At 39.3% G+C, this 17,271-nt stretch overlaps 1 protein-coding gene across 1 annotated transcript in view; it reads left to right on the top strand.

Moving 5' to 3' along the window:
- The first annotated feature begins 4,757 nt into the window (after positions 1 to 4,757).
- LAPTM4A (lysosomal protein transmembrane 4 alpha) overlaps positions 4,758 to 17,271 on the top strand; it is a 50,864-nt gene continuing 38,350 nt past the window's right edge. Inside the window, exon 1 of the mRNA XM_007939252.2 lies at positions 4,758 to 4,871. Coding sequence (XP_007937443.1) covers positions 4,761 to 4,871 — 111 coding nt within the window. The 5' untranslated portion in view covers positions 4,758 to 4,760. The remainder of the gene's footprint in view (positions 4,872 to 17,271) is intronic.

Below are 17,271 nucleotides of genomic sequence, written 5' to 3'. Positions count from 1 at the left end.
CTAACCAGAAGGCTGGCGGTTCAAACCCACCAGCCACTCCTAGGAAGGAAGATGGGGCTATCTACTTCCGTAGAGATACTGCCTCGTAAACCCAAGGAGGGGTCACTATGAGTTGGGTCCGACTTGACGGCACATAACAACAACAACATGCTAATTCTATTAGGTTTTTGAGGAACCACCACATTGATTTCTGCAATGATCGTACCATTTTGCACTCCCATTTGCAATAAAAAATGGTTCCAATTTCCCACATGCTCACCAAGACTTGTTTATATATATATATGTATACACACACACACACACACACACATAATGTTTATATTTATATTTATATATTTATCTTGGCCATCCAAGTGAGAGTGAAATGTGAAATGGCATCTGTTTTGATTTGCATCTCTCAGAAGGCTAATGATGTTGAGCATCCTTTCATGTGTTTGGTGGCCATTTGAATGTCCTTTTTGGTGAAATGTCTATTCATACACTTTGCCCACTTCATGATTGTGTATTTGTCTTTTTGTTGCTAAGTTGTCCAAGTTTTATATATTAGATCTTTATTGGATATATGATTTCTGAAGATATTCCCCCAGTTGGTAGCTTTTCTTTTTACTTTTTTGGTAAAAGCTTTTGATAAGCAAAAGTTGTTAATTTTTATTGTCTCATTTAGTCTTTTGGTGTTTGTGTATTTGTATTAGATGATCCATTACTCAAAACAAGACCCAGTAGCTAAGCTTTTGCATTTTCTTCTAAAAATTTTAAGTTTTATTTTGCATGTTTAAACTCTTAGTACACATTGAATTTGTTTTTGTGTATGGTGTGAGACATGGATGTGTTCATTTTTCTGCAGGTGAAAATCCAATTTTCTCAACACCATTTATTTAAGAGTTGCTTCTTCAGCATCAAATGGGCTTACCACTGTTGCGAAATATCAGTTGACTATGGATAGGTGCTCTAGTGGTGCAGTGGGTAAAGCATTTGGCTGCTAACCTGGTCAGTCATTGAAACACACCAGCTGCTCTGTGGGAGGAAGACAGAGCAATCTACTTCCATAAAGATTTGCAGCCTTGGAAACCCTATGGGGGTCACTTTGAGTCAGAATTGACTTGATGGCAGTGAGTTATAGATGTGTGGGTTTATTTCTGGACTCTCAATTCTATCGCATTTATCTATGTGTCCATTGTTATGGTAGTACCAGACTCTTTTGATTACTGTTGTATGACATGTTATAAAATCAGGAAATGTGATATAAAGCCTTCTACTTTACATTGCTTTGGCTATTTGAGGCCTCTAGCCATTCCATGTAAAGTTGAAGGGTGGCTTTTCCATTATCTGTGAAGAAAGCTATTGTGATTTTTATTGGGATTGCATTGAATCTATAGATCACTTTGGGTAGTATTGACACCTTAACAATATTAAGTCTTCCAATCCACAAATGTGGAATATTTCTCCATATATGTAAATCTTCTTCAGTATTGTATTGTACAATTTTCATTGTGTTAGTCCTTCAAATTCCTGGCTAACTTTATTCCTAGGTCTCTGAAATGCTGTTATAAATGGAATTGCTTCCTGAATTTCTCTTTGAGATTTCTCATTCCTGGTGCACATAAATCCAACTGATTTTTGTTTGCTGAACTTAGTCATTTTTGTTGTTGCTGTTGACCTTATTCTTGATGGAGAAGGCCACCATGTTATAGGACCTAGACTACATGTACAACTGTACTCCTGATATCAAGCTTCCACTGTTCACCCCTTCTCCTTCCATAGGCTTCATTGCTTCTTTGTGCTGATCTACTGACTTGGGTCTGGAGGCTTCAAGTCCAAATTCAGGTATCAACTGTGTTGATTCCTTTTGAAGTCCTATCTTCTGGTGACAGATAACAGTCATTGGCATTCCTTGGCTTGCACCTTCAATGTTGTCACATATCCATCTTTCTTCTGTAGCTTTCCCTAATTTGTTTCGTTGTACATTTTGTTAAAGTTATTCCCTCCTAGAAATCCATCCCTACAGTTCCACTCAAAAAGGACAGATTGTTTACTAATAATAGTTTAAAGTATTCTAAAAAAAATTAGTCTGTGAAATAGAAGATAAAAATTACCCATACAAAACACTATAATCATTTTCTCCTTCTAATCTACATCATGCAGCTGTTAAAGAAAAGGTTGCACTTCAAACCCACCAGCTGCTGGGCTGGAGAAAGATGAGGCAGTCTGCTTCCCAAAAGATTTGTAGCCTTGGAAATCTTAAAGGGTAGTTCTACTTTGTCCTTTGGGTCCCTGTGATCCACAACTGCCTGGATGAGGTGGGTTTGATTTGGTTTGAGATCAGCAAGCAGAAACATGCTTACACACACGTTCAGACTATGGAAACTTCTCACTTGATGTATGTTGGAATTATTTTCTAATTCTCCAGTTTACCAATGCATTTTATACAATAAATTTTAAACATAAATTGGACAATTTTTCATCACCCTTTTAAAATCTGTAATTAGTTCAAGAAACTAATGTACTAAAAATAAAAGGTAAAATTAATTTACAAAGAGATACAAAATGGCTTTTCTGTGGGTAGAGGAGGGCGTTTAATTTGCATGTTTATCAACAGGTGGTGCAAGTGCTTTGTCCTAGGCTGAAAACTCAAAAGTTGGTGGTTTCACCCCACCCAACGGTTCCACATAAGACAAGCGATGCACTTTCGTTCCACATAAGACAAGCGATGCACTTTCGTAAAGAAAGCCAAGAAAACCCTGTGGGCCAATGTCACACATGGGGTGGACATGACTGGGAAGGGTGACTTGAGGGCAACTAAGAGCAACATTAGGAGCTCTGGTAGCATAGTGGCTAAAGCACTTGACTGCTAACCAGAAGGCTGGCGGTTCAAACCCACCAGCCACTCCTCGGAAGGAAGGTTGGGAAATCCTACTTCCGTAGTGATACTGCCTCGGAAACCCAAGGAGGGGTCGCTATGAGTCGGGGCCGACTCGACGGCACATAACAACAACAACAAGAGCAACATTATCTATGGACAGTCTATTGCCTTGGTATCAGTTCTCTAGAAATGTACATAGCTCCAAAGACAAAGGCAGAAAGTCCCAAAGACTCAGCTAATCGCGAAGGATATGCCAGAGTTATGTTTTGCTTTTTAATCCAAAACCCTTAGCAATCTTGGTCCGCTTCAAAACTTACCCCAAGCCCCGCCTACCCCCCCCCTCGAAAAAGTCACTATTGATTACCTGTTAATACCTAGCAGCTAAGCAATTATGTTGCTTTATATTGCTTTTACTTTTCCTCTTGGCTTTTGGCTGTTGCTACCATATAAGCTTCAGAACGAAGGAGGGTAGCACGCTAAGGAGCTCTGGTGACACCGTGCCTAAGGCATTTGACTGCTAACCAGAATGGTGGTTCAAACCCACCACTTACTCCAGGGAAGGAAGACTTGGGCAATCTACTTTCGTAAAGGTTTACCGACTCCGATACCCAAAGGGGGTCGCTATGAGTCGGAATCGACTCGATGACATTGAGTTTGATTCTCTTGGTTGAAAAAAAAAAAAAACCTCACTGCCGCCGAGTTGGGGTCCGACTCATAGCGACCTCTCCTTCGGTTTCCGAGGCAGCACCGCTAGGGAAGTAGATGGAAGTAGATTGCCCAATCATCCTTTCGAGGAGTGTCTGCTGAGTTTGAACCGCCAGCCTTCCAGATAGCAGTCAAACGCCTTAGGCACTACGCTGTGTTGTTGTTGTTATGTGCCGTCAAGTCCCACCCTACTAATAGCGAGCCTTCCTTAGGTTTCCAAGGCAGTATCACTACGGAGCTCTGGTAGCATAGTGCCTAAGGCACTTGACTGCTCACCAGAAGGCTGGCGGTTCAAACCCACCAGTCACTCCTCGGAAGGAAGGTTGGGCAATCCTACTTCCGTAGTGATTGTTGTTGTTGTTATGTGCCATCGAGTACTCGACGGCAAACAACAACAACAACATCACTACGGAAGTAGATTCCCCAACTTGCCTTCCGAGGAGTCTGTTGCTGGTGGGTTTGAACCTTCAGTCCCGTGGTTAGCAATCAAGTGCCTTAGGCACTATGGTACCAGAGCTCCTAGGCACTACGCTACCTGTTCCCAATTTCCGCCACACAGGCCAGGGGAGGGCCTAAGTGGGAATCAGCCCCGTCCCTTCCCCCAAAGGCATCGCCCTGGGTCAGCCCAATAATTGAGCTGCGCACTAGTGTCACGTGAACAGCCGCAGTTCCGTGACGACTCCGAAACATTACGTGGCAAACGTCACTTAAGAAAACTCTTCGTGCCCTCTTTTTGCCGCCCACATCTTCATCCTTTACATGCCTCTTTTCTTGCCGTTCTCATCTCCGGGATGGTGAATTACTAGGCTACACCCAACCCGAACAAACCTTGAGCAACGATATGGCCCTTACCCTCTCGCAACAGGCGGGGTCGATTAACCACGAAGCGAGCTAAACATCTGATTGGGCCTGAGTTCTTGTCAATCTTCAATTATTTCCAATCAGGGACCGAGTCAACCTAACTTCCTTCTTAAATCGCTCTGCTATTGGCCTTTGTGCAGAAGATTGTAGGCGGTCGTCGCGCGATAGCGGCGTTCGGTACTTACTGCGCAAGCGCGAAAAAGCTAGTTGGGACCCGGCAGGGGGCGGGCGCGTAGACCGGTCGTTTGAGCTTGAAGACGGTGAAAAAACTATCTGGGTTGAACCGCTGAGCAGAAAGTCTTTTTCAGGGGTCCAGCCAGGAGGCAGATTCCCGATGGTGTCCATGACTTTCAAGCGGAGCCGCAGCGACCGGTTCTACAGCACCCGGTGCTGCGGCTGTTGCCATGTCCGCACCGGAACGATCATCCTGGGGACCTGGTATATGGTAAGGGAGGGCAGGGTGAAAGGCTAAGGGCGATGAGGTAGTGCGCATGTGCGGAAAGTTGGGCTGGGGGGTGTCAGGGTCCGGAATAGAGAAAGGGGCGAATGTTTGCTGGGGCTGAAATGCTGGAAGGTGATGGTGGGAGACAAAACCGAAGTTTTGGGTGGGGCGGAAAAATGTAATAGTGGACTGAGGCCAAGGACCCTGAGGGAGGAAATTGTCGGATTGGAGGACGGGTCGGAATGAGGAGATTGTTCCTAATCAAGAATTGGAGGGAAAACTTGGGGTTGGGAGAGACCTGAGGCGTTGCAGGCGTGGGGATGAGTGCCTAGGTTTTTGTGAAGAGATCTGAGAAGTACCCGGTTTCGGCTCCTTTTGTACTTCCGTGATCTGAAAGTTTTCCTCCTCTGCTCCAAAATAAACCCTGCATTTTTTTTCCCCCTCTTAAAGAAACAATTAGGAGCGGATTTTGATACTGCCCCCTGGTTTCGACTTTGTCTTGCCTGAAAAGAAAACGAAAGATTAAGCTCTAACCTAGTTGTTTGTGGTTCTGGAACTTTGTTTTGTTCCAGCGGATGTTTGTGATATAGGCAGAAAGGTCTGTGTTGCATTTACTTGAAGGCGTTACCATTTTCCATTATTTACATTTGATCAACCTTGTCCTGGTGCAGCTTCCTCACCGCGCATTAGATGCTGGTCATATCGGTCACGTTCCTTTTTTAAGATATCTTTATTGAGAGCCTTTCTTCTGGTCGCATATGTATGTCAGCGTTTTTTGGGTGCTAGGATCTATGTGATTCTCTGTCGTAACCAAAGTTACGAATATTATTGATTGGTGATTCACTACTAGTATTTTTCTAATTTTTTACAATCATCTCCAATATCCATACACGTTGAAGCTGTCTGTGGCTTCCAAATACGTGATTCTGTTTAGATTATGATGTTGCTGAAGCTTTGAAAAATTTGACACACTGTCGACCTGGTCAGTCTTCCTAACAGCTTTATGATTTTGGTGGTGGTGGGGAGTAGCACTGGGAAATGGCCTTTAGTGTTATTGTAGTTTTTGGTACTTCAATGTACTGCAAAAAATGGAAGCGCATTATCACGTTCTTATTTCTTTTCTGGTTCTTGTTATTTCCCCACCCAGTGTCTTGCAATCATTAGTAACCTTTTGGACAAACACCAGATGAGAATCATCTTCAGTCAGGCAGTTACTGTTTCGTGGCCTACCCTAGGGGACCACCTGCCCTCAGTATCGACTGCCCAGTTTTAGTCCTGCTTCAATAATGTATATTAAAAACAAAAACAAAACTTCATGTAGGCTTATTTGCTTGTTTTGGTTTAGTTTCATTTTCCCTGTATTAAGAAATGACACCTTAGTGGTCTAATTATATCACATTTTCCCTCAGACGTATCCTTTTGTTCTGTATCTATTTCAACTCATCTGTAACACTGGACATTGAACAATAAATGACAGTTAGATGCATTATATTTCTAATTTCCTTTTATTTTCTTCTGCGTTTTGTTAAGGGGGTTGCATCTTCAGTTTCTTTTCTTTTTTTCTTTTTTGTCCCTAATTCTGTCTCTTTCCCCCTAAGTGATAATTCATATAGTCATGGTCTCAAACTTCATACACAAAGCTGCCTTCCTCAAGCCCAGAGATGACCTTCTCTATTGATAACTGAGAAAATAGAGTTCATCACCCTGGGACATTCACCTACAAACTTCATTTCTGTGTTTCTTCTCGAACTCCTCCAACCACAGAAAAAAGGATTTCTAACTCTTCTTACTCAAGAGAAAAATAACTACCATCCTTATTTCTTCCATCCAAATGCATTTGGCTATTTTTTTCCAGTCTTTTCTAGGCAGATTCTTTGATAGTAAGGGTTCAGCTCATAAAGATGAAAGGAATAACAATGTAAGGTGTGGGTTATAAGCAGAAAAACTCAAAATGCAGGGAGGAAATCTTTAGTAAGAACATTTATTCTTGCGAAATAGAGAATGAGGAAGTTAAATATATTCCCTGCTTGAAGAACTTGATAAGGAAATGTTTCCCACCATCTTTTTTTATGCTTTAATTTTACAGTTTTAAAAAGAAGCCATTCTTATTTTATATAGACTTTTCAGAATAGTAAAACATTGTAAGCTGCTTAAATCAGTTAAGCTGTCTTGAATCAATTAAAAGATTTATGGGTCATCTAAAATTTAAAAGGTTTTTTTTTGGAAGATAACACAAGGAGAATAAATCCCAGGGCCATGTTTCTTTCATCTTTTGTATTCCTTTTGTCTGCTATATAATAGACTCAAATATTATTGCTTGTGTGGGACATGTCATCTATCCTGAAGTTCTTTTTGGTATCACAAAGAACAAAAATGAAACTTGTGGTACACTAACACAGGGAAGGTCATCAGTACATCAAATTAAAGATTAGAAAAAGGCCATTGGTTTTGTTGATTGGAATATTGTTGGTGACTTTCAAAAGTGTAGCTTCAGTATAGTAGCAATATAATCTGCCAAGTTGAGAGGACACATAACTATTAGAATACAAGACCATCTAGACAAAAAATGTGTAATAGCGCTAAACAAAAAAGACTTGTCCAAACAGTGTTATTTTGTTACCAGAAGCTTCTTTACTAAGACAGAAATAAACGGGGATGGATGAGGTATTTTGACTTCTCTAGAGATACCACCTTGGAAACCCAAGGAAGGGTCTCTGTGAGTCATATAGGAGTCGATGGCAGTGACTTTTTTTTTTTATCAAAATACAGCTTTCTTTGGTGGTACAGTGGTTAAAGCATTTAGCTGCCAATCAGAAGGTGAGCAGTTTGAACTCATCAGCCATTCCACAGGAGAAGGATGAGACCATCTGCTTCCCTAAAGATTTACAGCCTTGAAAACCCTGTGGCACTGTTATACTTTAGCCTAAAGAGTCACTATGAGTCAGAATCAACTCAGTGGCAGTGGGCTTAGCTTTGGGGTTTTCTTTTCCAAATGAAGCAGTACTTCTCAAACTGCATGAGAGATTGTTTATGGTTCTCTTTAGATTGTCAGAGTCAAGGCTTCTGAGATTATGAATCCCTCTATGCTGTTTAGAACCTGGGGTGCAGCTCCCCTCCGCCCTTGCTGGGCCCAGGCACTGGATCAGTCTTTCTGATAGTGTCTTTCCTTCCTGGTATTTGCTTCCACTGGTTTACTGTTAAGGCCATTGCAACACTGTATACTAAAGTATTAATTGTATGATATTAAATAGTCCAGTAGAAGATAGAGAAGCCAGAGCCAGGTATTATATGCAGTGGAAGCACCAGCACTAATGTGTTAGCCTTTTGCCTTCTTAGATTTGAAAGAAGCATGCCTGGTTTAATACATGATTGTAATATGAAGTTTCAAAGTGAGATTAAGTTTAAATTCTGACATTCCTAAAATTGTTTTCTGTATCATTTATTGAAACTTGAAGCCAGATGATTTTAAAACATCAGTGCTTTATGTAGAATAAACTTGAATATTTATTGAGTGATGCAAAACAAAACAAAAACAACCCAAATCCGTACCCACCAGTGGATTCTGACTCAGTGGATTCTGTGGATTCTGACCCAACATGATTATGGAAGGTGAGTTTAGAAGTCACAGAAACTATGTATCCTTCATGAAGGTAGCCTTCATGATTAAGGCTTACTACAAGAATACATTTTGAGCATTTGTAATTATTGTAGGTCTTAGACAGATTTAATACATGGCTAATGTTTCATCAGTTTTTCAACCATAAGTAATCTAAAGTTAAATGGCTACAAGAGAAATAAAGACAGATTTTTCTCAAGCTTTATTAATTTCTAGCCCTCACCCCTGACTCCTTTAAGTAAGTATAGTTTATGTTTCAAAACTAGTTCTTTCTTCAGGCACATTGTTTTGTCTTCAGTTCCTGTTCCTTTTTCCTGAAATGCTTTTCTCCCCTCAAGTCACTTTTTAAAAAACATTCTTAAGGAAAAATTCAAACATAGAGATGTATAGAACTAGTAGTAAAGAACAAAATCATTTACTTACCCATCTTGAACATTTTACCAATTCCAAATTACTTTTAAACACTACATGCTTTTCTTGGTGAAGCTTTCCTTGCTTCCCAGGCAGGATTGCTTTCCTCACGGTATACCTGGAAAAATTTTTATATGCCAGTGTTGTAGTACTTACAACACAAAAGCATGGTTATCTTTTTTCTTATTTTTCTCCCACAAGAAGATATCCTCATTGAGGGAGAAAAGTGGTGTGTCTTACTGTATAAAATGTATGTGGTAGGTACCTTAATAGAGCATTTGAAGTGATCATTAGACGTTTGTTAAATGAATTACCTTCAAAAAATAGCAGAAATAACTCAATTATAACTGCACATGACAGTAAATAACAACTTTTGTATGTACATTAAAAAATGTTCTTAAAGATATTCAACCAATTTTGATCTTCATCTGGTAACGATTCTTTGCTGACTTGGTTTTATAGACTGCCTCCCATGTGGATGCTCACTGTGCCTGTGAAACCCTTATTAGGATGCCCTGCAGCAAACATGCTGGTCTAATTATGGTCTCAGCAGACACTAGGTTGTGGCAAAATGTGCTGTGGGAAAACTAAGGAATAGTGATACAAAATTCAACCCCCAAAGCATCTTCTGGTATGATGTAGCAATGAAATGAGAAAACAGGACTTGCTCTCTGGAGGCTGAGTGTTTCCATGAATCTGATTCTGCTCCCTTTGTAACAAAGAGACCATAACTCATCTATTTTTTTTAGAACAAACTGACCTTTTTGCCAGGATGTTTTCTACAACTTGGTAATTTGAGTGGTTTTGTTGTTGTTGTTGTTTTTGCGTTGATGTTCATTTAAAACAGTTGTTGAAACAGTTGTCAGCATTGGCATTGCCCAATTTTTTGCTGGTGTTGTTGAGTAAAGAAGTCATATATTAGTTGTGAGCCATGAGTTAATGAGTTTCAAATATTAAATAAAAAGTAATATACCTGTTAATTTTGAAAGGACATTTGGGCTAGGAGGATGTGTATGTAGTTATTACCTTCAACTTATATAAGGTGTTCAAAAGGCTTTCAGAAATAGTGCAAGCCACATAGTTTGACCCACTAAATTTATATTGCCATTCCCACATTTACTGGTGTGTCCACTGTCTGTGCTGTTAACATAGTTGCATATTTGCTGTATTCTGTACTTCTCCATATTACTAGATTTAGAAGTTAGTATTTTTTAATGCATTTTTGTGAGCTTCCTAAATATTAATATAAGGAAAACAATAAATCAGGAATAAATATTCTGTTTTGTATATTAGGTACAGTTTGTACATTGTTATTATTTTCTGGATGTTTTATATTGCAAGAGTATAAAGTTAATTTTTTTTTAAATACTACATGGAATTTAGGAATATCAATTGTAATCAAAAGTAAATAGCACAAAAGGCTTGTATTTGAGTGCTGAATTGGTGTTCACTGGTGAATCTTCTAAGATTTCAAGGATAGATTTTCCAGACTAATACTTAAGACTGTATCTTGGGGTAAATTAAATATAGTGACCTGATAGGATATGATTAACTGAAAATGAAAATTTTAAAAATTATTTGGACTTCTAATGAAGTAGGAGCTGTGGTGGTACAGTGCCTAAAGCATTTGATTGGTAACCAAAAGGCTGGCGGTTGAAACCCAAGGAGGGGTCACTATGAGTTGCAAATGACTCAACACTGAGTTTGGTTTTTTTTAATGAAATAGTATTATTAATGCCATTTCATGGTCCTTTTGGTTAGACCTATGATTTATTTTGTTTAATATCCAGGTACATGATCTACAGCGAAAGTATTATTAATACTAGAGGAAGGTAATAGTGGATGATGATGTAATGTATCCATGGAAGAGAAGAAAGCAGATTTTATTGACAAAAATATTTAAGAAAGGCAAATTAAATATGCCATTTCCTTCATTTAATAATTGAGTTTGCATGGGTTTTTTTGTTTGTTTGTTTGTTTCGACAGAATGTTTTTCTGTACTCTACAGCGCTTGTTTTAAAAATAACTGTATATTTGGGTGGAATTTAGAGAGCAAATTCATTTTCCATTCAACAGTTAATACACATTCTGTTTCGTGACATTGATTGCAATCCCTATAATGTAAAAGGTGTCTTTCCACTTCTTCCCTGTGGTTACCTTTTTCCCTGTGTCCTCCTTTCCTGTGCATTCTTGCCTTCTTAGCTTTGTCCCTGCACAGATGCCACCCTTCTGATCTCCCATGGTAGATCGTTCTAATGAGTGCACCTTCCTGGTGTAATTGTTTACCTCATCCCACTGCCATCGAGGTGATTCTGATGACTCATAGTGACCCCCATTGGGTTTCCAAGGCTGTAAATCTTTATGGAAGTAGATTGCCTCATCATCTCCCACAGAGCAGCTGGTGGGTTTGAACCACCAACCTTCTAGTTAGCAGCCAGATGCCATAGCCTCAATACCACCAAACCAAAACCAAACTCACTGCCGTTGAGTCGGTTCTGACTCATAGCTAGCCCTCCTTGGGTTTCTGAGGTAGTATCTCTACGAAAGTAGATTGCCCAGTCTTCTTTCCAAGGAGTGACTGGTGGGTTTGAACCGCCAGCCTTCTGGTTAGCAGTCAGATGCCTTAGGCACTATGCCACCAGAGTTCCTTATATTCACCTTCTAGGGCTATTTATTTGGGTGAAAGTTAAGGCATGGATTGAGTTCAATTCCAAGCCCAAAAGATGGCTACAGGCCATAGTCTTGGGGGTTTCACGAATTTCTACCAGACCAGTAAGCCTGGTCTTTTTCATACCTCTAATTTGTGTTCCACATTTTTCTCCCACTCTGTCCAGGATCTCCAATTTTGATCCCTTTCTGAGTGGCTGGCAATGGTAACCAGGTACCATCTAGCTCTTCTGGTCTCAGGGTTGTATAGGCTGAGGTTACCATGGCACGCCAATCCCTTGGACTAATTGTTTTCATGACTTTTTTTTTTTTTTTTAATTTTTTTTAACTCTTACTTCACCAGACAAGGAGGGACCAATATACATGTTAGATGGCCATTCACCCAGCTTTTAAGACCCAAGTCACTACTTAGCTAAATTATATGTAGACCAGTGTTTTTGTATACTACATTATACTAGTAGAGCTTGATAGGCCCCACAGCCGTGCTCCCAAGCCCTCAAGCCCAGCAACTCACTCTTTCAAGGTGTTTGGTTATGTCTGAGAAATTATCATAACTTTACTCCCTGTCAGCTCTATTATGTATATAGGCATTTTTATAGCACAGCTACATATGTAGAAATATCGTCTGCCAAACCTGTATATGATCATGGGTATGTTTACATGTCTCTAAGGAAGGTTGGGCAATCCTACTTCCGTAGTGATACTGCCTCGGAAACCCAAGGAGGGGTCGCTATGAGTCGGGGCCGACTCGACGGCACAGAACAACAACAACAACAATGGCTATTTATCAGAAGCATTTCTTCATGTGTTTATTAGCTGGAGAAGTATCTGCTCATGTCCTCTGCCCATTGTTTGTCTTTTTAGTGTTGAGGTATTGAAATTTACTGTAAATTTTAGAGGTGAGTCCCTTTATCAGAAATGTCTTTGCCAAATACTTTTTTCCCAATCTGTAGGTTCTCTTTTCACTCTTGGCGAAACCTTTTGATGCCCATGAGAATTTAATTTTTAGAAATTCCCAGTCATCTAGTTCATCTTCTGCTGTTTGTGCATTTTTGGTTATGTGTAATAGTCTATATATGTCATAAATTAGGGCCTTTAAGTTTATCCCTATTTTTTCTTTGATAATCTTTATAGTTTTGGTTTTACGTTTTGATCTTTCATCAGTCTTGAGTTTTTTGTGTGGTGTTGTGGTGTGAGGTATGGATCTTATTTCATTTTTATGCAAATGGCTATCCAGTTTTGCCATCACCATTTGTTAGAGATCATCTCTGTTTCCAGCTCTTTGACAAAGAGCAACTGTCCGTAGGTGGATGGATCTGTTTCTGGATTCTCAATTCTGCCCTACTGGTCTATGTGTTGTACCAGTACCAGGCTATTTTGACTTGTGGCTGCATAGTAGGTTTTGAGGTTAAGGAGTGTGAGACTTCGTACTTTGTTCTCTGTTTTTGATATTGCTTTGCTTATCTGATCGAGGTCTCTTTCCTTTCCATATATGATTCGTGATTGGTTTCTCTGTGTCCTTAAAGAATGTTGCTGGAACCTGGATCAGAATTGTATTGACTCTTCAGGTAGCATTGACATTTTCAAGTCTTCCTATCCATGAGCATGGTATGTTCTTCCATTTATATAGGTCTCAACAGTTTCCTGTGGCTTTTTGTATGTTGAGATTGTATTCTGTCACTTTGCTGAATCTTTCAATTAGTTCCACTAGCTTTCTAGCTGAGTCTTTTGGTTTTTCTGTATATAAATGCAAATAGAGATTTTTTAGTTTTTTTGCCAATTTGGTTGCCTTTTATTTCTCTTTCTTGCCTTACAGCCTATCTGGGACTTCCAATAGCACATTGAATAGAAGCGGTGATAGAGGGCATCCTTGTCTGGTTCCCATTCACAAGGGAAATACTTTCAGTCCCTCTGTTGAAAATAATGTTGGCTGTTGGTTTTATGTATATGCCCTTTATTATTTTGAGGAATTGCCCATCTATACCTGTTTGGGTGAGATTTTATGAGGAATAGGTGTCGGATTTTATCAAATGCCTTTTCTGTGTTGATAAGATCATATGGTTCTTTTCCTTTGTCTTATTTGTGTGATGGATTAGGTTGATTGTTTTTCTAATGTTGAACCTTTTTTTGCATACCTGGTATGCATTCCACTTGGTCAAGGTATATTAAAATTTTGATAATAGTGTTGGATTCTTTGACTAGGATTTTGTTGAAGATTATTGAGTACTTTTCCTTTTTAGTGGTGTCTTTGCCTGGTTTTGGTTTAAGGGTTATGTTTGCTTCATGAAATGAATTTGTGAGGATTCCACCCTTTTCTATGTTTTGGAATAGTTTGAATAGGATTGGTGGCAGCATGCCAAAGGGGCAAGGAGGCCGGATCATCTGACTTCCTCTAACCCCACAAGAGGAAGACAGAATCACCATCAGTAGTCCAAGGCATATTCCTGCAAGGCTGCCTCCCTCCAGCCCCTTCACCAGCCATTCCTCCCACAGCACCCACCACCTCTACTGAGTTTGATAATTTGCTTCAGTGGCCACACAGAACTCACAGATTATGGGGTTTATTAGGGAAGCACCAGACTACAATTCAAGTTCAGAAGTGCACTTAATCTCTTGCAGCCAGCAGTCTTAGTAGCACATCACTATCTCAGTAGTGCATGTCTCTCGTGTCTCTCTCTCAGCCAGCAGTCAGAGAGAGACCTTCAGCCTTTAGGAGGGCTCCTTTTGAGCCTGGCAGAATGGACCAAAACAACCAATCCCAACATCAGAGTTCTACACACCTGAGAAAGCGTGAACTTCCCAGAAAATTGCTTTGTGCTGCTCCCAACAGAAATACCCCAGGTGGATAACTTTAATAGTTAAGCTGCTCAGTTGCTCACAGCAAATTCCACCACAGAGTTTACAATGACTTATGGCTAGAAAAGCCACATTGTGTAATTTTCCACATTGCACATTGCTTCTGAATGTTTGGTAGAATTCATCAGTGAAGGCTTCTGAGCCAGGACTGACTTTTTTTTTTTTTTTTTTTTTTAAATAAATGTGATTTGGGTGAAAATTTACAGAGCAAATTCACTTTGCATACAGCAGTTCACATATACTTTGTCTCATGACATTGACCACAATTCACCACAGTACAACAGCTCCTCTCCCACTTCCTCCCAACAGCCACCTCTTCCCTGTGTACATCCTTCCATGCATCCCTGCCCCCTGAGCTGTCTTGCTATGCATAAACAGCCCTTCTTTCTCCCATGATTGTTCTCTCCAAGGAGTATATCTGCATCAGGTAAATGTTCAACTCCTATGCCTGTCTTTTGCTTGGCTGGAAGCCACAGGTGTGGGTTCAATTCCAGACACCTGAAGGGCAGGTAGGGGCCATAGTCTTAGTGGTTGCACCAGGCTCTATCAGACCAGCAAACCTGGCCCCCCCTTTTTTTTTCCAAAATGCTTTTGAGTTTTGTTCCACATTGTTCTCCCTCTCTATCCAGGGTTTCCTACATAGATCCCCCTACAAGTGGTTGACATTGGTAGCCGGGCACCATCTAGTTCTTCTGGTCTCATAGTTGTGTAGCTGCAGATTGTATGGTGTACCAGTTGCTAAGACTAATTGTTTCCATGAATCTTTGGTTTTCTTCATTCTTCTTTGCTCTGGATGAGGAGAGACCCATTGTTGCATCTAGATGGCTGCTTACAAGCTTTTAAAATCCCAGTCGCTACTCACCAAAGTAGAAGGTGGAATAATGTTTTGTGTAGTATGTTATGCCAGTTGAGCTTGATGCAGGACTGACTTTTGTGGACAGTTGTTTTTTTTTTTTTTTTTTTAATGACCTTGTCTTAGACTGGTTCTCTAGAGAAGCAAAACCAGTGAGGCTTATAAAGAGAGAGAAAAATATATCTCCAGGAAATGGCTCACACATTTGTAGAGGCTGACAAGTCCCAAGTTCTTGGATCAGACATCAAGCTAGAGCTGACTCAGGCAACTGCAGGGGCTGATGAACTCAAGATTGACAAGCTGGCTGCTGAGACTGACAAATCTAAGATCATCAGGCAGCATAGGTCACTAGTTCAAGTCTAGGAACTGGAGAAAATGGCAGGCAAATGCAGGAACAAAAACAGAGATCTTTCCCAAAGTTTTGTTCATTTATACCAGAAGCAGACCTCACCCCAAAGGCAACTTCCTTTAAACTAGCTGCTCACAGCTCACACCACAACCAATGTCATCATTGGGAAAAACTACATCCATCTGCCAAGCTTCTCAAAATCATGACCTGGCCAAGTTGATACACAACCTTAAGTAGCACAGACCTGTTTTTTTTTTCTTTTGTTATGGATCTGTTCACATTTTCTACCTTAGTCTGTGTTAGTTTAGGTGGGTAGAGTGTTTCTAGAAATCTATTTCTTCTAGGTTTTCAAATTTGTAAGAGTACAGTTCTTCATAGTATCCTCATATCTTTTTTATTTCAGTTTGTTCTGTTGTGATGTCATCCACTTAATTTCTTATTCGTGTCATTTGTATCTTCTCCTTTTCCTTTGTTAAATTTGCCAGTGGTTTGTCAATTAATCTTTTTAAAGAAGCAACTTCTAATCTTGTTGAGCTTATTCTTGGTTTCATTTATTTCTGTTCAGATCTTTAAATTTTGGGGGGGAGGTGACTGTAAGCTTTTTTTTTTTTTCCTGCTTTAATTGTTGGAGATGTTGGGTTAGGGTGTTGATTTTGGCCCTTTTTTGATGTGTGCATATATTGCTATAAATTGCCCTCTACACTGTTTTTCCTATGTCTCACATTTTGGTTTCATTCTCATTTGATTCAAGGAATTCTTTAGTTGTTCTAAAATAAATAAGTTGTTCTAAAAATAAAAATTGTTCTAAAAAATTAAAAAAAGAGAGAGAGAAATAGTTGTATTTCTTCTGTTACCCAGTAGTTTTTAAGGTGGGTATTAATCAGTTCCCATATGTTTGCTTTTATTTCTTGATCTTTCTGCTAATGATTTCTAATCTTTTAGTATTGTGATCTAAGAAGATGCTTTACAGGATTTCAATGTTTTTAAATTTATTGAGTCTTATTTTGTAATCTAATATATGGTCTAGTCTGGAGAATGTTGCTTGTGCACTGGAAAAGAATGTATATTGTGCTGTTGTTGTGTGCAGTGTTCTGTATATGTCTTTAAGGTCAAGTTGGTTAGTTACATTGTTTAGTTTTTCTCTTTGTACAATTTCTTTCTAATTCTATATTTCTTTGAAAGTGGTGCTTTAAAATCTACTATTATGGTGGAGTTGTCTATTTCTCTTTTCAATTCTGTTAGAGTTTCATTTAAATACTTTGGGGATATATATATGTTTCCAACCTTTGATTTTTTTTTTTCAGTCTATTATTTCTTTTTGTGTCTGTCGTGGGTCTCTTGTAGACAGCATATTGGTGGGTCATGTTTTCTTCTCCGTTCTGCAACTCTCTGTCTCTTGATTGATGCATTTAATCCATTTACATTCAATGTAATTATTAACCAGTATGAATTGATTGCTGTTGTTTTGTTACATGTGTTTTTTTGTGTGTGTGGCCTTGCTGATTTCTTTGTTCCATATAATTTTCTGTGCTTAGCTCATTTTGTTTATGAATGTTTTATCATTTCCTTCATTCTTGTTGTTTTAGTGTTTGCTAAATATTTGTGCCTTTTCTCTTTCTTATTTTGGTGTGAAGGTTTATTAATTTTTTTT

The sequence above is a fragment of the Orycteropus afer genome, unplaced genomic scaffold, assembly GCF_000298275.1.
Source record: "Orycteropus afer afer isolate SDZICR_OR568_19922 unplaced genomic scaffold, OryAfe1.0 scaffold00058, whole genome shotgun sequence".
In the NCBI taxonomy this organism is placed as follows: Eukaryota; Metazoa; Chordata; class Mammalia; order Tubulidentata; family Orycteropodidae; genus Orycteropus; species Orycteropus afer.
This window is presented reverse-complemented; position numbering and strand designations above follow the sequence as displayed.